The sequence below is a fragment of the Scleropages formosus genome, chromosome 7 (genome assembly GCF_900964775.1).
Source record: "Scleropages formosus chromosome 7, fSclFor1.1, whole genome shotgun sequence".
NCBI classification, from domain to species: domain Eukaryota; kingdom Metazoa; phylum Chordata; class Actinopteri; order Osteoglossiformes; family Osteoglossidae; genus Scleropages; species Scleropages formosus.
In genome coordinates, this window is record NC_041812.1 from 22160194 (window position 1) to 22184416 (window position 24223).

Below are 24223 nucleotides of genomic sequence, written 5' to 3' on the forward strand. Positions count from 1 at the left end.
GATGCCAGCCCGCCGCAAGGCACCCCAAGCGGGACTCAAACCCCAGACCCACCAGAGAGGAGGACCCGGTCCAACCCACTGCACCACCGCACCCCCAGTATTTTTAATAATATTTTGTTTAATAATGAAAAGCCTAAATGCACTTGTACGATGTACACTGGTTTGTATATTGGTACATGACAAAAAACTGTACTCTAGCATCACGTATCTGCCTCCAAATGTCTCATTCTCTTGATGCAATGCACTGTTTGTTTTTTTTCTCTGAGATGTACATCACTTTGGAGAAAAGCTTTGCTTAATGCATAAATTTAAACATACTATGTAGCATTTCAGGTGGTGCAGTGGTGCAGTGGGTTGGATCACAGTCCTGCTCTCCGGTGGGTCTGGGGTTTGAGTCCTGCTTGGGGTGCCTTGCGACGGACTGGCGTCCCGTCCTGGGTATGTCCCCTCCCCCTCCGGCCTTACGCCCTGTGTTGCCGGGTAGGCTCTGGTTCCCTGTGACCCCGTATGGGACAAGCGGTTCTGAAAATATGTGTGTGTGTGTGTGTGTGTGTGTGTGTGTGTGTGTGTGTGTGTGTGTGTGTGTGTGTGTGTGTGTGTGTGTGTGTGTGTGTGTACGTACACTGTATATATTTGTAGCAGGCATTATGGTGCAGTGGGTTTGGCCATGTTCTGCTCTCTGGTGGGTCTAAGGTTCAAGTCCCACTTGGGGTGCTTGTGATGAACTGGCATCCTGTCCTGGGTGTGTCCCCTCTCCCTCCAGCCTTGCCCCCTGTGTTGCCAGGTTAGGCTCTGGCTCTCCACGACCCTGTATGGGACGTGTGTGTGTGTGTGTGTGTGTGTGTGTGTGTGTGTGTGTATATAGCATTTCTGTATGGGACAGCTGGTAGTGTAGTGGTTGCAGTTGCTGCCTTGGGATCCAATGATTGCAGGTTCAATCTCCAGCTGTAGTAACCTTGAGCAAACTGCTTATCCTAAATTGCTCCAGTAAAATGAAGTGGCTTTCTAAATGGGTAAAGCATCAGCTAAATAAATAAGTACAATGTATGTTTACTTTTGCACTTACTATATAGCGTCATGACTGCACCTGGCTACAAAAACCATCACTCCACCACTGTCCAATTGCAGAATCTCACTTGAGACAACCGTCTCCTCTGCGCTCTCAAAGCTGCCTTGCTTTGCTTATCCCAAGTCCCATTACTCATCGTCCCCTAGTCCTGCTCCACATCTCCTTGCTTATGACCGCTTGCCTTGTCCCGCATCCATGACGTCAGATCCTTGCCTCTTTCCAGTTCGCCGATCAACTGACCATTTGCCCATCCCTGATAACAAGAACAAGCCTAGTCCTTTTATTTTGAAGAAACAATCCTACGCTTGGGTCCAGCCTCCTCTGTGTCATCTGCTCACCATGACATATAGTAGTTTAATAAATAAAATTTCTGCCCTAATTTAAACCATGCTAATTTCCTTCTTGATTATATAAATATCTTATATTAATGTTTTGATTACTATATCTTGAGATTTTTTTTTAAGTGTTTGGAGGGTATTTGTGAAAATATTTGGGGATGTCTGTAAAGTAAAGGAATGCATCTTTTTTTTTTCCCCTTTTTTTTCCGATTCTTATTCCTAGTTCCTATTTCCTATCCTACCAAAGGACCTTCTGGTTTACTGACTCTTGGTATACGGACTGTTTTTAGGAATGAATTAGTCCATATAATGGGGGATATCTGCACATTTTCAGTGTTAACCCAATTACTTGCTCCTAAAATAACCTTAATTTTGACAATTCCATATCTAGGGAAAATTCAGTCAATTCTTCTTCTGTTGAAATCTGCATTTGTTTGTTCTGTTGTAATATTGTTCTCTTTTTACTGCATGCAGAGATCAAATGGTCCGTTCACTTTGCCTCCCACTGTTTGACAGGACACGGCGTAAAACCACGCATAGTCTGTCTAAACCCTTGAGGTGTAAAAATGACAAGGCCCTTTCTTGGAGTAATATGCATTAAATGAATTTCAGGTAGCAAAAACACTGTGCATGTCACAAATGCAAAAATTGTATTTCATTGAGATATGGCCCTTTTTTAAAAGTCTTTGTATTTTTACACACTGAATGTTATTTAAATGAAGCATTATAGTTTTGTAGAACTGTATATGTGAAAGAAAAACAATTTGAGACAAGCCTGGGAAAAGATCATTGATGACATGACACATTGAAGTGCAAAAAAGCAGCAAGAAACACCATAAAACATTCAGTTTTGGGCCCTCTTCCAGGCCTGTATCTTCCCCTTGCCCAGCTTTGTAAAATTCACCTTCTTTGCTTGTGTTACACAGACACACTACTGATACTATGATGTACTCTAAGACCAACAGATATAAAAAGACAACCCTTAAAATTATAATTATTGCTTTACATTTGTCAGCATTGACTGGTATGCTACACATTTAAAAAAGGCAAAGTTAAACACTGCACAGTTCTCAAGGGTACAGAAGCAGTACCCTGTACCTTTCTGTCTGTCCTCAATTATTTAAGGGCAGAGGATTTAAACATTGTAAATAGGACATATCCTAATTATGACTACACAGAGTACAGATACAGTGGGACCTACATAACTGGATCCTTCAGGGAGTGGGAGTCCCGCATGTGGTATAAATAAAATGCCATTCAATAACTGGAAATGTAAAAAAAAAAAAAAAAAAAAAAAAAAAAGTGTCCTTTTGCTTCTTTCTGAATGTTTACTATGTCATTCAGCAGTTTCTTTGTCCTCTTTATTTTTGTCCATTTTTATGGTCATTTTTAAAATATATTGTATGTGTTAACCTTGCACCGGAAAGAACACCTTGAAAAGCAAAAAAAAAAGTTTGGTTGCATTGGGAAGGAGATGGGAAGTGTGTTAGTGTTTCTGTGCATTGTGTACCCTTCCTGACTCTTATTCTCTGTTCTGACAAAGAAAATCAATCCATTAATCATTCATTTCTTAATTTCTTAAATAAATAACATACTTATGTAATCTATAGATGTAATAGAATAATATATTAATGCCATCAATCATTTTATAAAAAGGTTTTATTTAAAAGGTTTTTTTTTGCTTCTTTGACTGAAGCATGTAATAAAGCAACAGTACAATGTTTCTAAAATATAAGAGGATGTAGTAATGCTTTACACACAGAAATACTGGTATCTGTATATAGTAAAATAAGACATTTCTAAATTGTACAAATAGGTACCATAAAATTGACATTGAAATTAGATCTTTTGCTTTGACTGGATATATTGTTGTTTTCTTGCCATACTGACAACATACCACAAACCTGGCTTCATGCCGTTTTATGGTGTTACATTTTACTCAGGTACTGGTTTAATTTAAGTGTTTCCTTATTTCATAAATTACCATGAAATGATGATCTTGTACCCTAATTATTACAGCTCTATACTGCAAGTAAAGGCCATTTTCCATTTTCACTTTCCAAAGTTTTATAGCTGAACATCATTAATCGTTGCATAAATTAGGTAAAATTTCTTAGTAAGGAACATATGAACCAGTTGTTATGAAGTAGTTTCCTAGTAGGTACTAGGTACATAAGGTAAAATAGTGCTACCATAAAACCCAAATGAACAATAACCATGAAGTAATAAAATATAACTTCTACATTAATCCATAAATTTACTCCCCAAACGACAAATATGCACATTGTACTGTACATACATAAGGAATTTAGCTTGCTTCAGGATACCTTCAAGTTACAAAAACTCACTGTGTACCAAATGTCTTTTTTTAAGGCGATTTTTGAGCTCATGTCCTGTGTTTTTTGACTTCGTTTGACAAAGTGAAGACCATACTATTTTTCTTAAATTTCATATTCACTTTCTCTTGATTTAAAAAAATTAATACTTTGTCAAAAAGGATAGTTTTGTAAGATGGACACAGAAACTATTGATTGTTGTTTCATGTACTTCTCTCAAGATTTTACTTCTAATGTAAGGCAATCTGTTACAAATTGTGAGCTCCTTCACAGTATCAACAACTCATAGACTCTCTGTGATTCCAGAACAGTTTTCTAGAAATTTCTATGCGAACGGTGTTGCAGTAACCAACAAGGCAAAACTTTGTGGTGTACACAGCTTTTTATGGTAACTTTCAGATGTCCCATTGCACTGTTTGCTGTCCTCATCACTACAACTGTGTATAAAATCAACCCCGTTATAAGGATTTAGTATACTATAAGCATACTTAAAACCAAAAAAAGTTTACTATAAATAAATTAACATACGGCAAACTTATAGTAAACTTCATACACTAATTGTTGTTGGCCAGATACTGACAGGAATCTTCTAGGCGTTATGAGCTGTCGTTGACAGAGTCTTTGGTGCCGTAGAGATCAGCCAGCTTTTTGAACCGCGGTCCCCAACTTTGGAGGTAGTGGTAGTTCAGGTCCGAGTCAGTGGTGACTGTTTCCAGGGAACTAAGGGAGCCAGCAACTGACCCACGACCCTCGTAACCGTACACCTGGATGGAGTCATATGGGGGTGCTGCCGGGTCGTTGTCCGCCTCCAGGACACGGCTTGCAATGAAACGGTCTACATCAGCGCTGGTGGCCCCTGGCTGCAGCCTCTGTTGAAGAGGTTGCTGCATGTCTGGTTTGATGTCCTTCCTCGGTAGGATCCCACTTGCCCTGTCAGGGTTCTTCAGCGTGGCAATGTCAAAGGCCTCCGTATCCTCCTCACCACCTCCCTCATCATCATAGGTAATGATGTTTTCTCTGACATCCTCTTCCTTAAATACAATAAGGGGCTCTTTCTTCTGTCTGCGCAGAGCCACAAAGAGCACGACAATGGCTGCAACAGCAAGGACAGTCAGTGCTTTCTGAAATTAACATCTAATTATAATTCAATAAGTATCAACATGTTCTCAGGTGGTAAGAGTAATTAGATACTTAGATAACTATGAGCAGATGTATAACTGGCCTGTAAGAAATTAAAATGAAAAAAAAAAGTTGAAAAGTGATTTATCAGAAGACAAAAAATAATTACTTTAAAAAAGAAAATTAATTGATGTGCCCCTAAGCCACAAAATGTTCACACATTTTTATCCAAATATGCCAATTCCTTAAACACTGAGAAAATTTAGTTTAAAAGAAGTCCAGAATATCACAGCTACCCTGGACACCATTAAATCCAGGCTTAAGACCCACATGTTGAAAATTGTATTTACATAACACATTTACTAGCTATTTTCCCTTCCTTTCCTGCTCACCATTTATCTTTATCATTGTTTAATAATAGAGATAATTTTATTTACTGTTTTTATTTTGCTGTTTTCTTCTGTTGTAGGTTACAACCAAGTTCAGTATAGCTGCAACAACTGTGTTACTTATCAGACTGTTCAATCTACAGCGACTTCAAAGCATCACAAAGGGGACTCACCCAGGAGGATGACAATGCAGGCGAGGATGGCAATGAGGGCACCTGTGCTGAGCCCAGCCGGCAAAATGTAGGGCTCCACGTTACAGGAGAGGACGGCATCCCTGCTGTCACAGCCACACACACGCACCAACAGGGTGTTAGTGCTGCTCAAAGGGGGGCTCCCATTGTCACTAATCACGATAGGCAGGAGGTAGACATCTTGGGTGATTCTACTGAAGCCCTTCCGTGTCACATAAATGCTGGCGGTACCGTCTATAAGAAAAAGGAGTGAAAACATCAGAAAACTGACTTTATCCTCTAACATTCATAGCAAGGGAGGTATGGTGGCACAGCAGGTTTGGCTGGGGCCTGCTCTCTGGCGGGTATGGGGTTTGAATCCTGCTTGGGGTGCCTTGTGACGGACTGGCGTCCCGTCTGGGGTGTGTCCTCTAACCCCTTCAGTTCACTGCAACCCCGTTTGGGAGAAGAGGTTTCGGACACTATGTGTGTGTATGTGTATGTGCGTGTATGTGTGTGTGTGTGTGTGTGTGGAAGATGACAAGGGTTTTAAATAATAAAAGTAAGTTGATTCATGTCCCAGTACATGGTCATTGTAGGGACAGAGATGAGAAAGCTCAATTAAATGCCTGTGGTTAAAAGCTTGTTTCTTCAACTTTTACTCCGCCTTATAGAAAGTGTCCTGAAATGCCCATATTACATTATTTCTTGATTGAGTAAACAAGGTTCTGAGCATCACACTGTAGTATCAGCTTAAATTAGAATTTTACCTTTATAACCCAGTGAACACATTATTAAAATTAGTTTAGTTTTCTTTAACAAGCGAACTTTCTGAACATGTACCATACAAAATATAAATTATTTTGCTTTATACGCACTGAAAGACAACTCTTCCTGCACTCCACTGCATTTGTAGACTGAGACTTTCTAAACAAAACAACAGACCAATAAAGGAAGACTTACATGTATATTTTTGAACAGACTGACAGAAACAGCTGTTTAGTTTGAGGTAATCAGAAAAAAATTTTAAGAAAATTAAAAATTGTGCCAGGATTACTGTAACAGTTTTGCTTGGCAGAAAATGTTTCACTGGTCAAACAAAATGAACATGTTCTTGCTACTGAATTGTACCTTGTTGTTAGACTGCAGTCACAAACCCACCTTGGTTATCCTTGAGGGAGAAATTCTGGTTGCCAATGGCCCCTGGGGCGATGCTGAAGTGGAATTGCTGCTGGGGGCCCATTTCGTCTTTGTCTACTGCACTCAGTGTATCAACAACCTAACAAAATGTTTGGGACACAAAAAATGAGTGTCTTCCTGTAACATTTTGCTTGTAGAAGTTCATATAAACTGAAGGCATTGCATTGAACTAAAGCCTTGTTTAGGCAGTTTTTTCCTCCATTAATTTCTACCTTCCTACCTTTTTAATGCAATATCAGACTTACTTTTCCAGGTGTAACACTCTCACACATAAGAACTTCATTTTGTGATGTCAGTTCAGGAGCATTGTCATTAATGTCCTTGACTCTTATGTTGACCCGGACTTTAGCGTCTTGGTGATGGCCCCCTAAAGAGAACAGCAATAGACTATTTTCACCCAAGTCTTTTTGGGATTACACCATTTAGTGCAATGTCATATCAACTCATTCAGAAACTTGTAACATTTTAGTTTCATGGGAGGATATTAGATCACATAAAAATGTTTAATATACACCCATCTGTCACCTAATTCAGTTAATCTGTTCCATGATAAAGGCACCTCTACAGGGGAAGGCAGGTAGTGTAGTGGTTAGAGCTGCTACTATTGGACCCCAAAGTCACCTGTTTAGTCCCCACCTATGGCTGTACTACCCTTGAGCAAGGTACTTACCCTGAATTGCGCCATTAAAATTACCCAGCTGTGTAAATAGGCTAATTGTGATCTTAACACTATTAGTTGCTTTGGAGAAATGCATGATTCCTATGAAATGATGCTGGGATTTATAATTGTGAGGGTATCAGAATGCTTGTTCTTTGTTCCCAGACAAAAAATATGTCACCTTAAATTAATTCAGTACTTTTGCTAATCAGACTTCAAGCATTGAATGGTAGATTAATGATATACAGAACAGAATGAAAGAAAACTTGTCTGTACCTGTGACAAGAAATATTAATGGATTCCAAGTGGCAATGTAAGGTTCAGTTCCTTCAAACTCTCAAAGTTTTCATTCTCACTTAAAATTCAGTCTCAGCACGGTAGCCTGCCTGTAGTCACACAATACAGATGGCCACTAACAACTTCCCTACCCATACTACAGACCCACCAATTTCCACAGCACTGACAGAGATGTTGTGCCAGGGCAGGGACTCTCGGTCTAGTGGCCGTGTGGTTCTGATAATGCCATCCTCTGGGTCAATGCTGAAGAATTCCTCCAAATCTGTGTACCGCCGAATCATGTATCTATAGTAATAACACCAGGGACTAGGTTGTCATAACAATTATAGACAGTGAGACAGCAATGATGACTATAATTTTTTGCTGTATTTAAGCAAAAGCAAAAATCTTGATTTGGAGTTTGCACCTAGTTGGGTTATTGGCGATGTCCGTGTCTTTGGCATGAACTCGTCCTACCACGATGCCCGGGGGGGCATTCTCTTCCACCTCAAAGCTGTACATGGGTGACGTGAAAGCAGGTGGCTCATCTACGTCCTCCACCATGACCTTTATGGTGGCCGAGTCCTTGAAAGGTCCCAAAGTAATGAAGCGTGGGTCCACGTACTCATTGAATGCCTCCACACGCAAGGTGTATGCCCGCTTTGCCTCAAAATCTAAGGACTGCAATCAAAAGAAAGTCACATGTCATCAATGCAAAGTTCCTTAATTCCCATTACATATTTTTAATATCTGAAAGAGACGTTACAGGAAAGAAGAAAGAAATATTAAGATTTAGTCTACAAACCTTGTACCCATGAGCTTTAACTGAGGTACCATGTATACTATCATTTATATAAATATGTTTTTAATTAAATTGTAATTCTGATGGGGGTGCGGTGGCACGGTGGGTTTGACAAGGTCTGCTCTCGGGTGGGTCTAGGGTTTGAGTCCTGCTTGGGGTGCCTTGCAATGGACTGATGTCCCCTCCCCCTCTAGCCTTATGCCCTGTGTTACCAGGTTAGGCTCTGGCTCCCCGCGACCCTGCTCGGGACAAGCAGTTTCAGATGGTGTGTGGGTGTCTGTGTCTGTAATTCTAATAATTACTTAGAAAGCAAAAATACATTTGTAGATTAATACAATTTCCAAACTGCCTTAATGATGCCTGCAGATTTTCACCTTTAACACACACACTTTCAGAACCACTTGTCCCATACGGGGTTGCGGGGAACCGGAGCCTACCCGGTAACACAGTGCGTAAGGCCAGAGGGGGAGGGGACACACCCAGGACGGGATGCCAGTCCGTCACAAGGCACCCCAAGCGGGACTCGAACCCCAGACCCACCGGAGAGCAAGACTGTGGTCCAACCCACTGCGCCACCACACCCCCTATCTTTAACACAGAAAATCATAAATGAATAAGAACCTGCAGGGCATACTATATACTGTTTATTTGCTTCATAATTAGTAATCAGTTCCAGCTATGCTTCCAACACACATTACCAATTTAAAAAGCCAGTTGGTCCTGTTGCCAAAGAATGAAAGCATGAAATAAACATGTGGCCTCCTCTGTAAACTAACAAATGCATTATATAAAGTTTCATGGTTAAATGGTCATACTGTCACCGTACTTGTCTGCATATTGTGAGACAGTACCAGAGTTTGAGGTCAGAGTACAACAAGTCTTATTTATTCATTTACTATTTTTACACTAACACATTAAGCACTTAATAAATGTTATTAATATTATTATTATTATTATTTGAACAATGTAACTGACTGCCGAGAAAAGAAAGCTCTTTCTCCCCTAAATGTAATTACTTTAATGCAAAGGTGAAAACAATTTACACAATCCATAACATAACCATTACATAATCCAATATTTGCATGATCATATTATTATTATTATTTCTTTCTCCATATGTTCTTTCTGCAGTACTTCATTCTTGTATTTGTCATGTGTTTTTCCATTTAATAATTTCATAGCTAGAACCAGTCATCAGCCACAGATAGCATTGCCAATAATGTTGGGGTACTGCTTAAGAATCCAGCCACGACACCTGCCTATGGATGAGACTGAATACTTGATTAAAACCCTAGCAAATCTGTCAGTAATTTCAACTTTAATTTTCACCTCGCTTTCAGGCACATGGGATGATTATGTGCTGAGAGGGGTCTAAGGATGCCATCGGCATGGTGCTGAGCATAACTACTGTCACAACAACGGTTTGCCAGCTTGACTATGCCTGTTTGCCTCTTTTCCGCGAGTCAGGGATCAGCAGAGGCAGCCGCATATCCTCCAATGACATGTTAAGCCCCAGCCCTTTGAAAAAGCTCTTGTGCATTGATCTCTGGCCCTGTGCTCAGCACTGTATCATTTCTTGCTTGAAATTCATTTCTTAAAGTTCCCTCTGTATGCAGGCTCCATTATTCCACATTTATAACACTTCAGGTAATTGTTGAATTTCTTTGTTGTAAAAAGTACCACAGACCTGTGTGCAGCACACAGATGTTGGGCAACAATGACCCCTAGAATGCCTCCAGATGAAAATGAATGTCACCTGGCACACATTTCAGCGAATTCGAGAATTATTAATAACAACCTATCTATCTTGACATCTAAGTCTTGAGTGCTGTGGATTAAAAAAATTAATAATAATTCTTTTTAAACTCCATATTTCTACTTTTAGATGTGCACCAAAAAAAATCAACAGGTTGGTCTTGCCTTCAATCTATTCAGAGGCAGGTGTAAAACAATCCATCCCTCCTCTTTTCTCACCTTCTTCAGCCTTACGATGCCCTCTTGTCTCTCCAAGTCTGTGACGATCTCGAAGATTCCCATCCCATCGCCCTCAGTCAGGCGGTAGGTGATGAGGCCGTTCTCCCCAATGTCTGGGTCCCTGGCCTTCAGCTTGCCCACTTCCTCCCCTGGAGCTTTGTCCTCCGACACAGACATGACATACACACCTGCCAGAACAAGCCAGCCACCCACATGAGAAACCCAACTCATGCACAGGTTTGCATCTAAAACCCTTAGAATAAAAATGGATGATAAAATACACTTCCCCTCACACACAGACAACTTCTAGACTTTGTAAAACTGATTTTTTTTTTTCTATAGTAGCTTTGAATACCAGAAATCCCTGTTGCACCAAGAATTAAAATGAAAAGTAAAATCCCAGACCAAATTTCCTCAAATTTTTCTTATAAATTTATAAACACACATGATTTCTCTCCTATAGTCACATTAAATTCCCAAGACATTTTTGGGAATTCATAGTTCTACCCCAGAACCAAAACTTTGCACTGATTTAATCAAGTACAAACAGTGGAGGCAAAAAACGGTGCATAATCCGCTCTGTCTGGGAAAGTTCCCCCCTGCTCTGTATACTGAAATCCACATTCTTTCTGCTGACTCTATGAGCAAGAGAGAAAACCTCCCAGGAACACAGACCTAATATCAGCATTCTCACCTCAGCAAAAGGAAAGAAACGTTTCTTTGTTTGTGTGCTGCCAAACGTGGTCAAAAAAGTGAGATGGTATATATTATGCATATATGATGTAGCATCTGAAAAATTATGCAGTTCAGTCACATTCGCAAGGGCAGGCAAACGCTCACTGAGCTCATATTTTGTAGGTATTTTTTCTCTGATGTTATTTTATGTGTGACATGCAGTGTTTCGACGTTTTCTCTAACAGCAAACAAATCGCAAATGGCCTTGTCATGAAAAAGGCATTCTCAAAATATAAGGTTTTGTTGGAAATGTCAGCAAAGGTGTCCACTTAGGCCTCAGCACCCAGCCTGAACAGCAGTAGTCCCACATTGTTTATCTGGTAAATGCCTGTGAACTTCAGGTGGAATGTGGGTAGCATAGTGGTTAAGGGTCTTGTCCTTCAGTCTGTAGCCATCACACTGAAGCCACAACCCAGTCTTGCAAATATATTTTGCATAACATCTGGAGGATCTGCCCTTATCTCATAACACACTCTGTGGAGCTTCCTGTCCAAGACTTGGTGCTCTCCCCTCCTCTTGTCATTTCCCTGGCTTCCTGTAGCCACTCATTTCAAGTTCAAGACTGGTTATGGCCCACAAGATCATCAAGGAGGTCTCTCCCCTGATACCTGCTCACTTAAGGACCTGTTCACTTGATACACCCTAGCATGAGTGCTGTGCTCCTTTACTTGTGGCCACTTGATGGTCTGACTTATGAGAGGTCAAACACACACACACACACACACACACACACACACACACACACACACACACACACACACACACACACACACACACACACACACACACACACACACACACACACACACACACACACATTTTCAGAACCGCTTGCCCCATACGGGGTCACAGGGAACCAGAGCCTACCCGGCAACATAGGGCATAAGGCCGGAGGGGGAGGGGGAGGGGACACACCCAGGACGGGACGCCAGCCCGTCGCAAGGCACCCCAAGCGGGACTCGAACCCCAGACCCACCGGAAAGCAGGACTGCGGTCCAACCCACTGCGCCACTGCACCCCCAGAGGTCAAACATCAAAACCAAAAGTCTTCAGGTCCTTGGTTTGGGCTTTGATTTGGTGGGATGATCTCCCAGTTCCCCCCAGAGCTGGGGAAAAACACTAAAACATTCACAAAGGGTCTAAAAACACATCTCTTTCAGATCCTGATCTAAGAATTACTCCATAAATTTGCATCACAGCATCTGTCACAACCATCTTGTATTTCCTGTCATTTCTCTAGGCAACTACTTCTGTAGGCAAGACAATGGTGATACTGGTTAAACTGTCTCCGCTTCAACAATTGTCTGCATGTAAAGCTTCTCATCTTTTGGCAAAGTTCCATCTTGGTTTCTCTGAGCTGTATATCAGGAGTTATAAAGCATCTACTAAATGATTAAATTTAATCGTAGGTTTCCTGTACCTGTTGCAATCCCCCTGATCAAGGTATTCAGGTATCATAAATTACTGCACTAAGATGACCCAGCTATATAAATGGGTAAATGTATGCAACATTGTAATTTAACTCAGACAAAGGCGTCAGCTACATAAAGAATTATGATGTTGGTTAGTGTTCCACCTTGTTTATTTATCAGGTTTCACATGGTAAATAGAAAGTAACAGGTAACATCCAGCATAAGATATTACAGGCATGTTTGTGTCATTTCTTAAAATCTATAACCTTAAGTTGAATTTGTTCATTTATAAACAAACAATTGAAGTGATTAGCCTAATTAAGCTTAAAATTTCTCAGGTGTTCTCTGCAATTAATCATTCAGTAATTTAGATTCTTAAACTAGGAATTTAATTTGGCACCATTCCTTTATGTTAAATGTCAAAATATGACAGTTGTACTAGCTCTTTTTTTAGCAGAAATCTTAAAATAAATCAAAATCCGGCCCAGAATTCAATCGACAGTTCAAAGTATAATTCATTACAATTCAGCTGAAGCAAACTGGTATAAACAAGGGACCCTAAAGACAAGGCTGGAAAACCACTACTCTATAAACTCATGAGAATTTTAAAAAATTAGGTGAACATTCAATAGGGCAGTTGGTAGTGTAGTGGTTGGAGTTGCTCCCTTTGAACCCGTAGGTTTAGTTCCCACCTTCAGATGTAGTACTGTTCAGCAAGGTATGTGTCCTAAATTGCTCCAGCAAAAATGCAGTACCTAACTGAATAAATTTTGTTTTTTCTTAAAATAAAAGAAAAAAGCTGTGTCTGAAGAGAAAAAAGACTGGCACAGTTCCTAGTAGGTATACAATATAAGTGCCCACAAACACACTGCTTACGATCTGACCAATGCTCCTTTGTACTCACTCTGGAGGAACTTTGGCGGGTTGTCATTTACGTCCGTCAGGATAATTTTCACCTCTGTTGTCCCTGACAGTCCTCCCATGTGGCCCCCCATGTCCTTGGCCTGAATGACCACGTCATACTCCTGTCGTGCCTCTCTGTCCATGTTGGGCAGGGCTGTCCTGATGATTCCTATGGAATTATATGCATGACATATATCTAAGTCACATAAACAGAAAGATCATAATTCCTAGCAGACCTGTATAGCAGTTGGGTCTAATTGACCATGGAGTATATTTTTTATACCTTTAGGTAGCACATGAGAGCCAAAGCATTCACTTTGTTTCAAAGGAAAATAATTGTTCACACAGAGCCTTTGTCTGTTCATTTGCTTAATTATAATTCTATTCTCATAAGGGCTGTCATCCAACCCTAGTCACTTTTCCTGTTAGCAAACTGGCACTCCTTGTTACACAAGAGAACATTGCAAGGATGGCACATCACCAGTGATATTTAGCAGAGCTTGTACTTGAAAGGATGGTAATCCCAGCATAAATCAGACGTGAATATTGGGTGGGTTCCAGGGGAATGCAAAGTATGTGTTTTTTTTTTTTTTTCATTTTTTATTGTTTTTTTTTTTTTTTTTCTATCTGTGGTTTCCCCATTTGGCAGTCTCAGCTTTGGCACAGAGAATGTTTCTTGCTCATGTGGAATTCTGCTACAGTCATCTGGTCAAATCCAATAACAAACAACATTAGAATGGTACATGTGCATACCAAAGGCACATATAACAAACAGGATAAAGTATTCAGAATACATAATGCATTATTTAAAATAATATTTAAAAAGGCAGCATTACTTTTGTGCAGTTAATTGTTATATCACTATAACCTTAACCACTTAAGGAGTCATGTTTCTGATGCAATAATCTGACAATGTTGAACGCTATAATCGTGTTATGAGGAAAATCACATTAAACCATCTCATGATTAAGATTACCCAGTTGTAATGGTAAATGGGTAAATAGTTCCAGGTAGCTTAACGTAAATTGCTTTGGAAAAAAAAGTGACAGCTAAATGACTATTGGATAAATGATGATTATTTTGGAACACTAAGGCAGCTGGTAGCGTAATAGTTAGCGCTGCTGCCTTTGGACCAAGAAGGTTGCAGGCTCAATTCCAGCCTCCAGCTCTAGTACCCTTGAGCAATGTACTTACCCTAAAAAAATAGCTCCAGTGAAACTACCCAGCAGTATAAATGGGTAAACAATTGTAAATTGCTTTGGAGAAAAGTGTCAGCTAAATTAACAAATGCAAAGAACCGAAGGTTGTTTTATATACCTGTCTGTGGTTCCACTGAAAAGTAAGGCTGGCCCTGGAGAATGCTGTACACCAGCATAGCACTGTTCCCATATGTTGGATCATCTGCATCAGTGGCTGTCACCTGCATCACCGAAGTGCCTGGAGTCCACATTAGTGCCAAAATGGAAAACGCATGATATGTGGCACACCAAAAAAGAAAACACCTGGTTATACACAGACCCACTGCATCCACATTATAACACACTGACACTCTGAGCAACATGCTATAAGAGAAAAGAGCTGTCCTGGCTGAGGGAATGTACTTTTCTCCATTGATAACTGCTCCTTGATTTTAAGCAGATTTCCCAGATTTAAAGTAGATTAGATAGATAGATAGATAGATAGATGTGAACATTTAGTGCTTGCAACTGTGTGAACGCAGTACATAAATTATGTTAGGAAACAATCTTCAGGAAAATTCACACTCTGTTATACTTCAGTGCAATTTATGTATTTGGACCTCATACTCTTTTGTATAGAGTGAGTAATAGTGGTGCACTCACCAACATTGGACATCTCGGGCACGCGGCCATGATAGGGGCCGTGCAGGAACTCGGGCGGGTTGTCATTGATGTCCTGCACCTTGACAACAAACTGCGAGGGTGGCTCCAGAGGTCGGCCAGTGTCGCGAGCAACCGCCTGCGCAATCAACGTGTACTGGGCCTGCTCCTCCCGGTCCAATGTCTTAGTGGCGTGGATGTTGCCCGTCTTGTCGTCGATAACAAAAATGGTTCCAGCACCTTCCCCCGAAAGAATGTACTTGATGTTTCCGTCACCTGAGTCGACATCTGAGTGCAACTACAAATATTTTGCAGTCAGTATAACCCACATGCAAAACTTTGACAATACAGTACAGGCTGCATTAAGAGAATTGCTTTCTAGTACTTTTCTAATTTCTGTGAAATCACACAGACATATTTAATAATCAAACTGGTTCTGAATGTGGTTTACTTTCAGGATATCTTTGTCCAGTGCTGAAGGCTTAACTCAGTCCAATAACTGTTTAGACCAAATAATCTCAGTCAAAAACCATAAGAGTGGAATTGACTTAGCATCAAAATGTATCCACACACTATAGATATGATTGCAACTCTATTCGGCACTGTGGAAATGGCTGCTTTAAGTACTAAATGTTGCCACTAGCAACAGATTAAATGTATGTGTTAAAATAAGAAAATAAAAGACAACATCTAGGAGCACCTGCCAGTAGAAAGAAGCAACAGATGAACTGGCGACTGCTGCTACTTTTGTGATGTGTAATGTCTCGCAACAAACAGGAAAACCAAATTTAATCATGGATTTTACATTGAAATCTAAGGACGATGGAAATTTACAAGGCCTACATTTATGGAATACAAACAAAAAGATGAAAGTTAAAGAAATTGGGTGATTTCTTTTTTCTTTTTTTTTTGAAGCTCAGGGTCACGACAGTATAGACAGTACATCGAGAAAATGCGAATCTGTCCATATACATAGAGCGAGGGCTTAAGGTCAAAAGGTTTGATCATGCAGCACTTTCTTATAACTTCCAGAAGGGTGTTGAAATATTCCAGAATTCATTGGAATTGTCATTTCTTCAGTTTTAAACAGTTCAGTCATACACATTTACACAGGAAATTTTGGTGTAAACCACAACGTTACTTGGCCAAGTGTGTAAGAGTAGTTAGCCTACATACCATAACACAAGGATGGATTTCTGAAACTAATAGTTGTTTAGTGAACTGATACAAAGTTTTAACTTCAATTATTTAAAATAAATTAGATAAAATAATTACATTATTTTCACAACATATTTTTTTTTTAACCTAAATTTAACATTCACTGTTCAACCACTCCTCCAAAATGCCACCATGCTTATGAGTGAGAAAGCAAATACAAGTCAGCACTGAGCAGTTAGCTACCAGTAGGAGATCTGCTAAAACCATTAAGCATTTTTATAAAAACTGTAGAAAACTCAGCATATTCCCAGGACTCAAACTGTTTGCACTGTTTAACTGTTTACTGGTTGAGGACCAGAATTGCCTCTGAACCTTTAAAATGTAATGAAACAGCAAGACCATTTAACACTAAATATTTCTGTATGGTACCTAGTGACTTTTAATCTTTTTTTTTCGAGTCATAAAGATTTTTTCAGCATCAATGCTGCAAAGACTACACATTTTACAGCTTTTAATCTGTACCTGTGCACCGAATGCGGCGTATTCCAAGAATTTTAAGTATTCTAGTGAGAAGCCCACAGATTTTTGCCAAGCATCATAGAACGAAAAAGTACCAAAAATAAAGTAGAAACTGTGTTTACCCGGCCCACGAGCACAGGTTCCGGTCCAGTGTACTCCTCGATGACGAAGAATTGATTCCAAACCCAGCCTCTCTTGGAGCGGTGAAGAACCTGGCCCACTTTTCCTCTCTCCCTGTGTCTGTGCAATGAGAGCTGCCACCTGTGGGCATGGTTGTGGACGTTGCCTTGGGCATGTTCCAGGGCAGTGAGGGCGTGACTACAAAGCCCTATCCCCAGCCATATCAGCACCACCTGGAGGCCCAGTCCTTCCCACATGCTGCCACCGTCACCGCCGCCACCACTGCTCTCCGCTTGAGCTTTCCCGAGAGCTAGAAATACAAGGACCTGCTTAATTAAACATCCTGATATTCTAAAACAATCTGTTTTTTGTGGTAAATTCGAAGGACATCACAATCATCTTAACGGACACATAAAGCAATATAATTCAAAGTAATCTTACAATATTTCAATGCATTTCTCTTCTAAATACAAAGTGCTCCCTGTGAATTAAATGAATTTTTTGCATTCAGTTAAATGCAGTTAAACATTATTAGCGGGACAATGACTTCCTTTTCTGTTAAATAATAAAAATGCAAATTCAACAGTGAACAGCAACATCTGTATTTGCACAAAAATGTCTTAATTTTTAAGGAAATCCTGAAAAAGTAATAAATAAATAAAGCTACCAAAACTTTCAGATAATTTTCATCAGTGTTCTGTATCTTTTCCAGTCTTACCACAAAACAATTTGAATACATATCAATCACACAACACAAAATGGTGAGAACCTTACCCTGTAGCACCTGTAACATGTATTGGAGTAAATATCTCTAATCACATGACTCAAAAATGAGGTATTAATGCTGCTCTCTTGATGGCTTTCTGAATTTTTGCATGGCTGATCAATGATGGACAGTGTGACAGCAAGGGATTTTCTTGCCAAGAAAATTACTAATTACTTTCAGCTCCAACTGACTACTGTTAAAAATCCATTGGCTCTGCTGGCATATTTTCTGGGCTGTATAATTACTGCGCTTCCTCAAAGTTTATTCAAGAAGGATTTTAGATCCCAGATTTCATGTCACACGCCTACATGAAGTACAAAGCAAATATACGCGTCATCTGATGTCATATTTCATCACCAATTATTGAAAAGATTTTATGTGTTGAGTGGCAAAGCTGGGAACACGTGTACCTTACAGGGCCTGAGCTGTGAAAATAAAAGTAGGTTCGGCACCTGCTCAGTCTCTGTGTGGAGTTTGCAAGTTCTTCCCGTGATTTCGTGGGTTTCTTCTCACATATCGAGAATTTGTGTTTCTGATGAACTGGTGACTGTCAATGACCCTTAGTGTGCGTGTCAGCGAATGCGTATGGCCATCCACAAATCGAGACTATGACATATTCAATGGATTCTTTAAGCCACTCTATCTCTAGTGCTGAACAAAAAGGCTCAGTTGGTTAGGGAGCTGATTACTTTTATCGCATCCAGACTTTAAGGGCTTCAGTAGACAGAAAACATTCACACACCGCAGCTCCTTGGCATCACAGCTAAGGACTTCTGTTTTTCCTCTATTCATTGGATTTTGTGTCATCTGTTTCGGCCTTTAACCGACCTCTTCTTCTGCATCCGCTCTTCATGTCTGTTCCAAGGACTAGAGATTTCTGAAGCTTCGGGTGCCCACATACACAGCAATATTGATGTTACGGAATGAAAGTCTAGCCCATGGCTTAATTTGATGGTTGGTTGCATCAACACAAACAGAGCTAAGAGGTCTCTAATAAATAGTTTAGCCCAAGGTCAATCCCCCCTTGCGTATGACTTCACCGAGACAAATACATTACACACACTCTATAGTGAATTCATTTGGGGGTAGTAAATGATTCACCAGCAGTGTTAGATTTCTCATCCATTACAGTAATACAATGAGTCGCCCATTAGACATTTCCCCTGAGAGGAACTGAGCTTAAGTGAATGTGCAAAATATATCAACATCCGCATTTTGAAATCCTGTCGTGAAGATCATTACAGAAACTGTATAGCAGGCCAGGCTGACATAATCAAGAAGAGATGAATCTGTGTAATTTATGCCATGCTAATGTACATGAGCATTTTATTCTTAATATAGTTGCATCGTGTTCGACACTTCATTTAACATACAGGTAGCCTGAGTAATATGTGAAAATTATTCATTTTCAATACAAAATTTCCTATAAAAGATAAAATGCAGAACCATTAAATGAAACTTTGCAGTAACTGTTCAAAAGTTGGTTTTGGTAATTATGACAGCCTTGTTTAATAAATGTGAAAACAAGCTACTAAACACTGCTAGCTACTAAATGCAATACAATACAGCAAACACCTAAGCACAGTGTAAGGACCAAAAAACAAAGTCTAATGAGGAAAGATAACATGAAGAAAAGTGTAATTTCAGGTTGGACTAAATGTCTGTGGTTATAGAAGGGACAGGGTTTGGTCTTCCTGTTGAAGACACTGTGTTTCAGACACCATGCCATTCAAATAGGAGAGGAATCAAACACCATGACACATTCTTGCAGAGCTTATCAGCTGAGACTCAAAGGACAGGGTGTGTCTAAATATGTTACTGGTGTCATCCCAGTTCTCCTGGAGGAGTTTCAGTAAAAGAACGCCATTTCCAGTGTTGTCACCGGTGTTTTTGTCAGTGTCATCGCCCAATGAGAGAGTCGGTAATTGGCTTCTAGGCAAAGCTGTGATACATGCTGCTGGGAGTGGAGCCAAGCGACGTTTTCTGAGAGACGCCGACAAGATGGAAAAGGCGGAGGTCACTGCTAAAGCCATGCCCTTTATAAGATACTATTTCAAAATGTGTCCTGGCTCAGCCCATCTGTGTTTGAGAAGGGAAAATATGTCCTTGGAGTTTAAAGCCAGTATATTTAACTAGGTGCAGCAATCAACACTGACAATTATCTGACTGTTCAGGACAGGTAATTTGCTTAGAATGGACAATAAAGGACATGTGCAGTCAACAAATGATAGTGAGTACATAAAGAAAAAACATGCAAAACAACTGCCATTATACTAAAGAAACCATGTTATGTCACTATTTATGTCATCTGCATTTTTGTTTCTAAACTCTGGCTAGAACCTGCCGAAATCCACTAAAGATTGAGCTAAACAGCCAATATCTTCATATTTTTTGTTAGTTTCTTTATGATGAAGCCTCTTTTGTTAGTATAGTGAGTGATACTGTGATTGCTTTAATTTAATTACACTTAAAAACTTGTGAACAGTAAGTGTGATCAGTTCCTGCCCATTAAAGGATATTGTAAACTGATATATTTACTTAATTTTTTGTTCTTCCGATATGTTCCAGAATAGGACATAGGGCAATATTTGGTACAACAGGTGAAACGTACCTTTCCTGTGGACAATCAAACACAAAAAATTAATGTTGAGCCCTGCTGTGTTCTAAAAACTTACAAAAGAAAGGTTAGTTTCACATCTTTGTTAAGCCAGAACTTAAAATCATACAATGCAACATCTCATTCAACATCCAGCTATCCTAAAAATGAGGTTCAATTAGCCAAAACACTATGGTTAGCAACATTATGGAATGAAATTACTTTTTTCTTGACAGCTGCTTGAGAAAGTAATTTATATTCAGTAGTGGTGTTAGTCAATTTTACTAGTAATTAGGACAGCAATTAAGGATCTGAATATGAATATGCATGTTCAGTGTAATGTGTCTCATTATTTATCCCTGTTTACAACGTGTTATCCTATTGTTTATTCATGCAGGATTTATGTACAAGAATATGAGCTGTGTTTTTTCATACCACTGTAACCACATGATATCTTATCTACCAAGCACAAATCATTGTTAAAGTTCCTTTTCTGCATTCCAGGGCATTTCTATCATTAACCATCCAGTTTAGTTTTATGGTTATAAATCTATGTGTATGCTTTTAATTTTAAACATTTAGGCAAACATTCTCAACTTTATGAACAAAAAGCATTTAATCAAATCTAATGCTTTCATTCATTTGATAAATGAGGTAGATAAATGATTAAAAATATCATTCATCTAACTTGTCGCACTGAAATTATTCAAATAAGATATTTAAAAAAAAAAAAAAAAAAAAAAAAAACCTCCTGATTGAGAGAGCTTGATTTGGGAAGACAGGAAATTACCTTGAGAGGACTCAGCACTCTTTTTGGCTTCTAACCTGTATTCTATTATTGAATTACCCCTCATTAATGTACTCACACTGAAATTAGCACTGAAATGCACTCTTACCTGAAATTAGCAAATTGAAAGGAAGGTGCTGATTCATAGGCTTAGTATGCTTAACGTGTGTATGTTTTTTTTTTTAGTTTTTATTTATTTTCTTTTATTTTATAGTTTTTGGTTTGGGTTTTTCTTTGTCTTTCTTAGGAAAAAAGCCCGTAAAAACTAGCTCTGGTTCATTCTCCTCTTTTACAATTTGCTGGGAATACCTGTAATTGTAAACCACACAGTACACCTCAGTTCAATGAGACTTACTTTAGATAAAACGGACTAGTTTAAACTATTAAAAAAACACTGAAATAAAATTAAGATAAAAGTATGAAATCTAGCAGCTTTGCACTTTCTTAACAGGATAAGTATGCACTTATAGCATACATGAAATATCAGATATGTATATACATTTATATGATTATAGCATACATATATATTTCAAGTGAATCCAGCTAAGAAAATATGTATAATAAAAAGTTAACTTTGAGCCTTTTCCAGTTGTTTCTTCCAGACTTTAACTATAAAGTACATTTCAAATTTCCAGTTAAGAATATGCAGCAGGAATTAATCCTTTCCACATTCAGTTTAATTTTTAAAGGGTATTTCAAGATTCTGTATTCCATTGACTCACAGGAACAGGTATACAGATGAACAGACCATAATAGTTTTGTAATATGGTTCACCAATAACAATAAACATGTAATAATGTCAAGAATTTGCTATATCTGAGCGACTGCTTTAAAAAGTGTCACGTTGCCCATTTTGTCTAAGAATCATGCATAGACTGAAAGAGTAACTGGATTTATTTTACACCTGCAAAAGGTCCTACACCAGAAGTCTTTTCATGTTGTTTAACTTGGGGTTAAGACAGCTTCACAAAATCATTTTCCATTTAAAAAGGAATTTACTGCTTCTGTGATTGATCTGGGGGGCGGCACGGCGGCGCGGTGGCGCAGTGGGTTGGACCAGGTCCTGTTCTCCAGTGGGTCGGGGTTCGAGTCCCGCTTAGGACGCCTTGCGACGGACTGGCGTCCCGTCCTGGGTGTGTCCCCCTCCCCCTCCGGCCTTATGCCCTGTATTGCCGGGTAGGCTCCGGTTCCCCACGACCCCGTATGGGACAAGCGGTTCTGAAAATGTGTGTGTGATTGATCTGAATAATGAAATGCTTGGAATGTTTACATTAGGCATTGGTATCTGGGAGAAATGGCCACCAGTTCTAGGCATAGGTTGTGGAGATATGCAGGGGGAACAGATGGAAAATTCCTGGGAAGGAAAAGAGTTTTTTAGCTAAATTTATCACTCTACAGCCATATGAGGAATTGTTCAAAACTGGCACAGATATAGACTACTGTGTAGAACATCTGCAGAAAATATGTTGCTCCTGAGGACAATTCGCCTTGGCTGGAGCCCAAAATTGAGATGGGTTCTTGTATGCTTTCCTTGCTTGTCTTTCTGAAATCTTTGTCTCTGAATTACATCTAAGAGTCTACAGAAGCCATCTTTCTTTCCTTCTTTCTTTTCTAGTTACTAATGTACTTGCATTTAGTTTAATGCAGTTCCCACTTTTTAATGTGGCAGTGGCAAACATCCCTTCAAAATTCTGTTTAGAAGGAATAAATGCAATTGCCTAAAATTAACTTTGTCAATAGTTGACACTATTAGCCACCTTGCATAAAACAATCAAATAAGCACTGTAATATAGCAAGAAGAGTTGCCAGAATTCCCAGATCACAGAGGTCATGGACATCAAAGAATGGACATTTCACTTTCTGTAACAGGATGTTTGCAATGAATGGAAGGGAGCAAAGTCAGCACCCAAAGACATCTCAGGGATCCATCTGGTAATGGTTCAAGGTTGGCACTGGATAGTTGATGGAGGATGGTAGATCAGGTTTTCAGTCATCATTATAGAGACACCTCCTAGATTAGGATTCATCCTGTTACTAGACGAGTACATGAAGGACACCAAAGAGGAACGGGCTAACTATGATGAACTGATGGAGCAGTGAAGGGCTGAAGAGCAAGATGTAAACAACTCAAGTAAACAACAGGAATCAGTGCAGAAATCCCTAAGTATAGTGGTAACTGGTTTGGTCACTAGGCAACAGTGTCCAATGTAGCTAAACTCAAAATACAGAATGACCTCAGTTTATGCTGCTACTCATGCACACAGGTATACTATTTTTGTGTCTCAGAAAGGTACATGGAAGCCCACCAGGTGGTACTAGTACTATACATCCACTCATGCACGTTCATAGTAATACAGGTAGTGACTCCTAGGAAATATAGTTTTCCAATAATCTGCTTTATAGTTTACAATCCATCAAAGAGCTCCATTACAGAAAGACAATATCTGGAACGCAGCTCCAGTGATGCAGAGTTTATTGGCTCCTGATGCACAGCTACTTAGACAATCTCAACAGTACAAAAAAAAAAAAAAAAAAAAAAGATGACAAATTAGCATTTTTTCATTACTTGTTAGTCTATCGTAAGACAAAAAATACTTAACTGCAGCCTCTGGCTACATGCAAAGGACTAGACAAACACATAAACTTGACCAAATGAAATGTAATCCTTTTGTCACCCCTGGGTCTTGCGGTCCAGTGCAGGCATCCCTAATGAGCAATATATTGTGCATTTACGTCGATTTGTGAGTAATAACACTACAGAAAGTTTGCCATCAGTTCCACAGACACAAGTTAATGAGCCACATTACAAAGTCAATTAAGTCCACTTCATACCTTTTTGAGATTCTATGAAGGAAATTACCCATCACACTCTTTTCATAATTCATCAGTGCGGTCTAAGTGAATGCTATATTAAAGACAGCGTGTCGGCCACATGTCTCTTATGATATAGCATTTCGATTATACTTTGTGGTTATATTTCACAATATGTGATGAATAAAGAGAGTTGAAAGTGGCCAGAAGCTGACAAATGTCGCACATGTTTATGGACTAAACCGAT

The 24223-nt window shown here is 39.4% G+C and overlaps 1 protein-coding gene across 1 annotated transcript in view; it reads right to left on the minus strand.

Moving 5' to 3' along the window:
• Positions 1 to 3264: 3264 nt before the first annotated feature.
• Positions 3265 to 24223, minus strand: part of LOC108926185 (cadherin-11-like) — a 37898-nt gene continuing 16939 nt past the window's right edge. The window contains exons 2-12 of the mRNA XM_018738748.2: positions 17019 to 17326; positions 15223 to 15517; positions 14699 to 14818; positions 13383 to 13550; positions 10332 to 10519; positions 7983 to 8236; positions 7725 to 7861; positions 6867 to 6988; positions 6583 to 6700; positions 5425 to 5676; positions 3265 to 4836 (exon numbers count right to left, since the gene is read on the minus strand). Coding sequence (XP_018594264.1) covers positions 4340 to 4836; positions 5425 to 5676; positions 6583 to 6700; positions 6867 to 6988; positions 7725 to 7861; positions 7983 to 8236; positions 10332 to 10519; positions 13383 to 13550; positions 14699 to 14818; positions 15223 to 15517; positions 17019 to 17273 — 2406 coding nt within the window. The 5' untranslated portion in view covers positions 17274 to 17326 and the 3' untranslated portion in view covers positions 3265 to 4339. The remainder of the gene's footprint in view (positions 4837 to 5424; positions 5677 to 6582; positions 6701 to 6866; positions 6989 to 7724; positions 7862 to 7982; positions 8237 to 10331; positions 10520 to 13382; positions 13551 to 14698; positions 14819 to 15222; positions 15518 to 17018; positions 17327 to 24223) is intronic.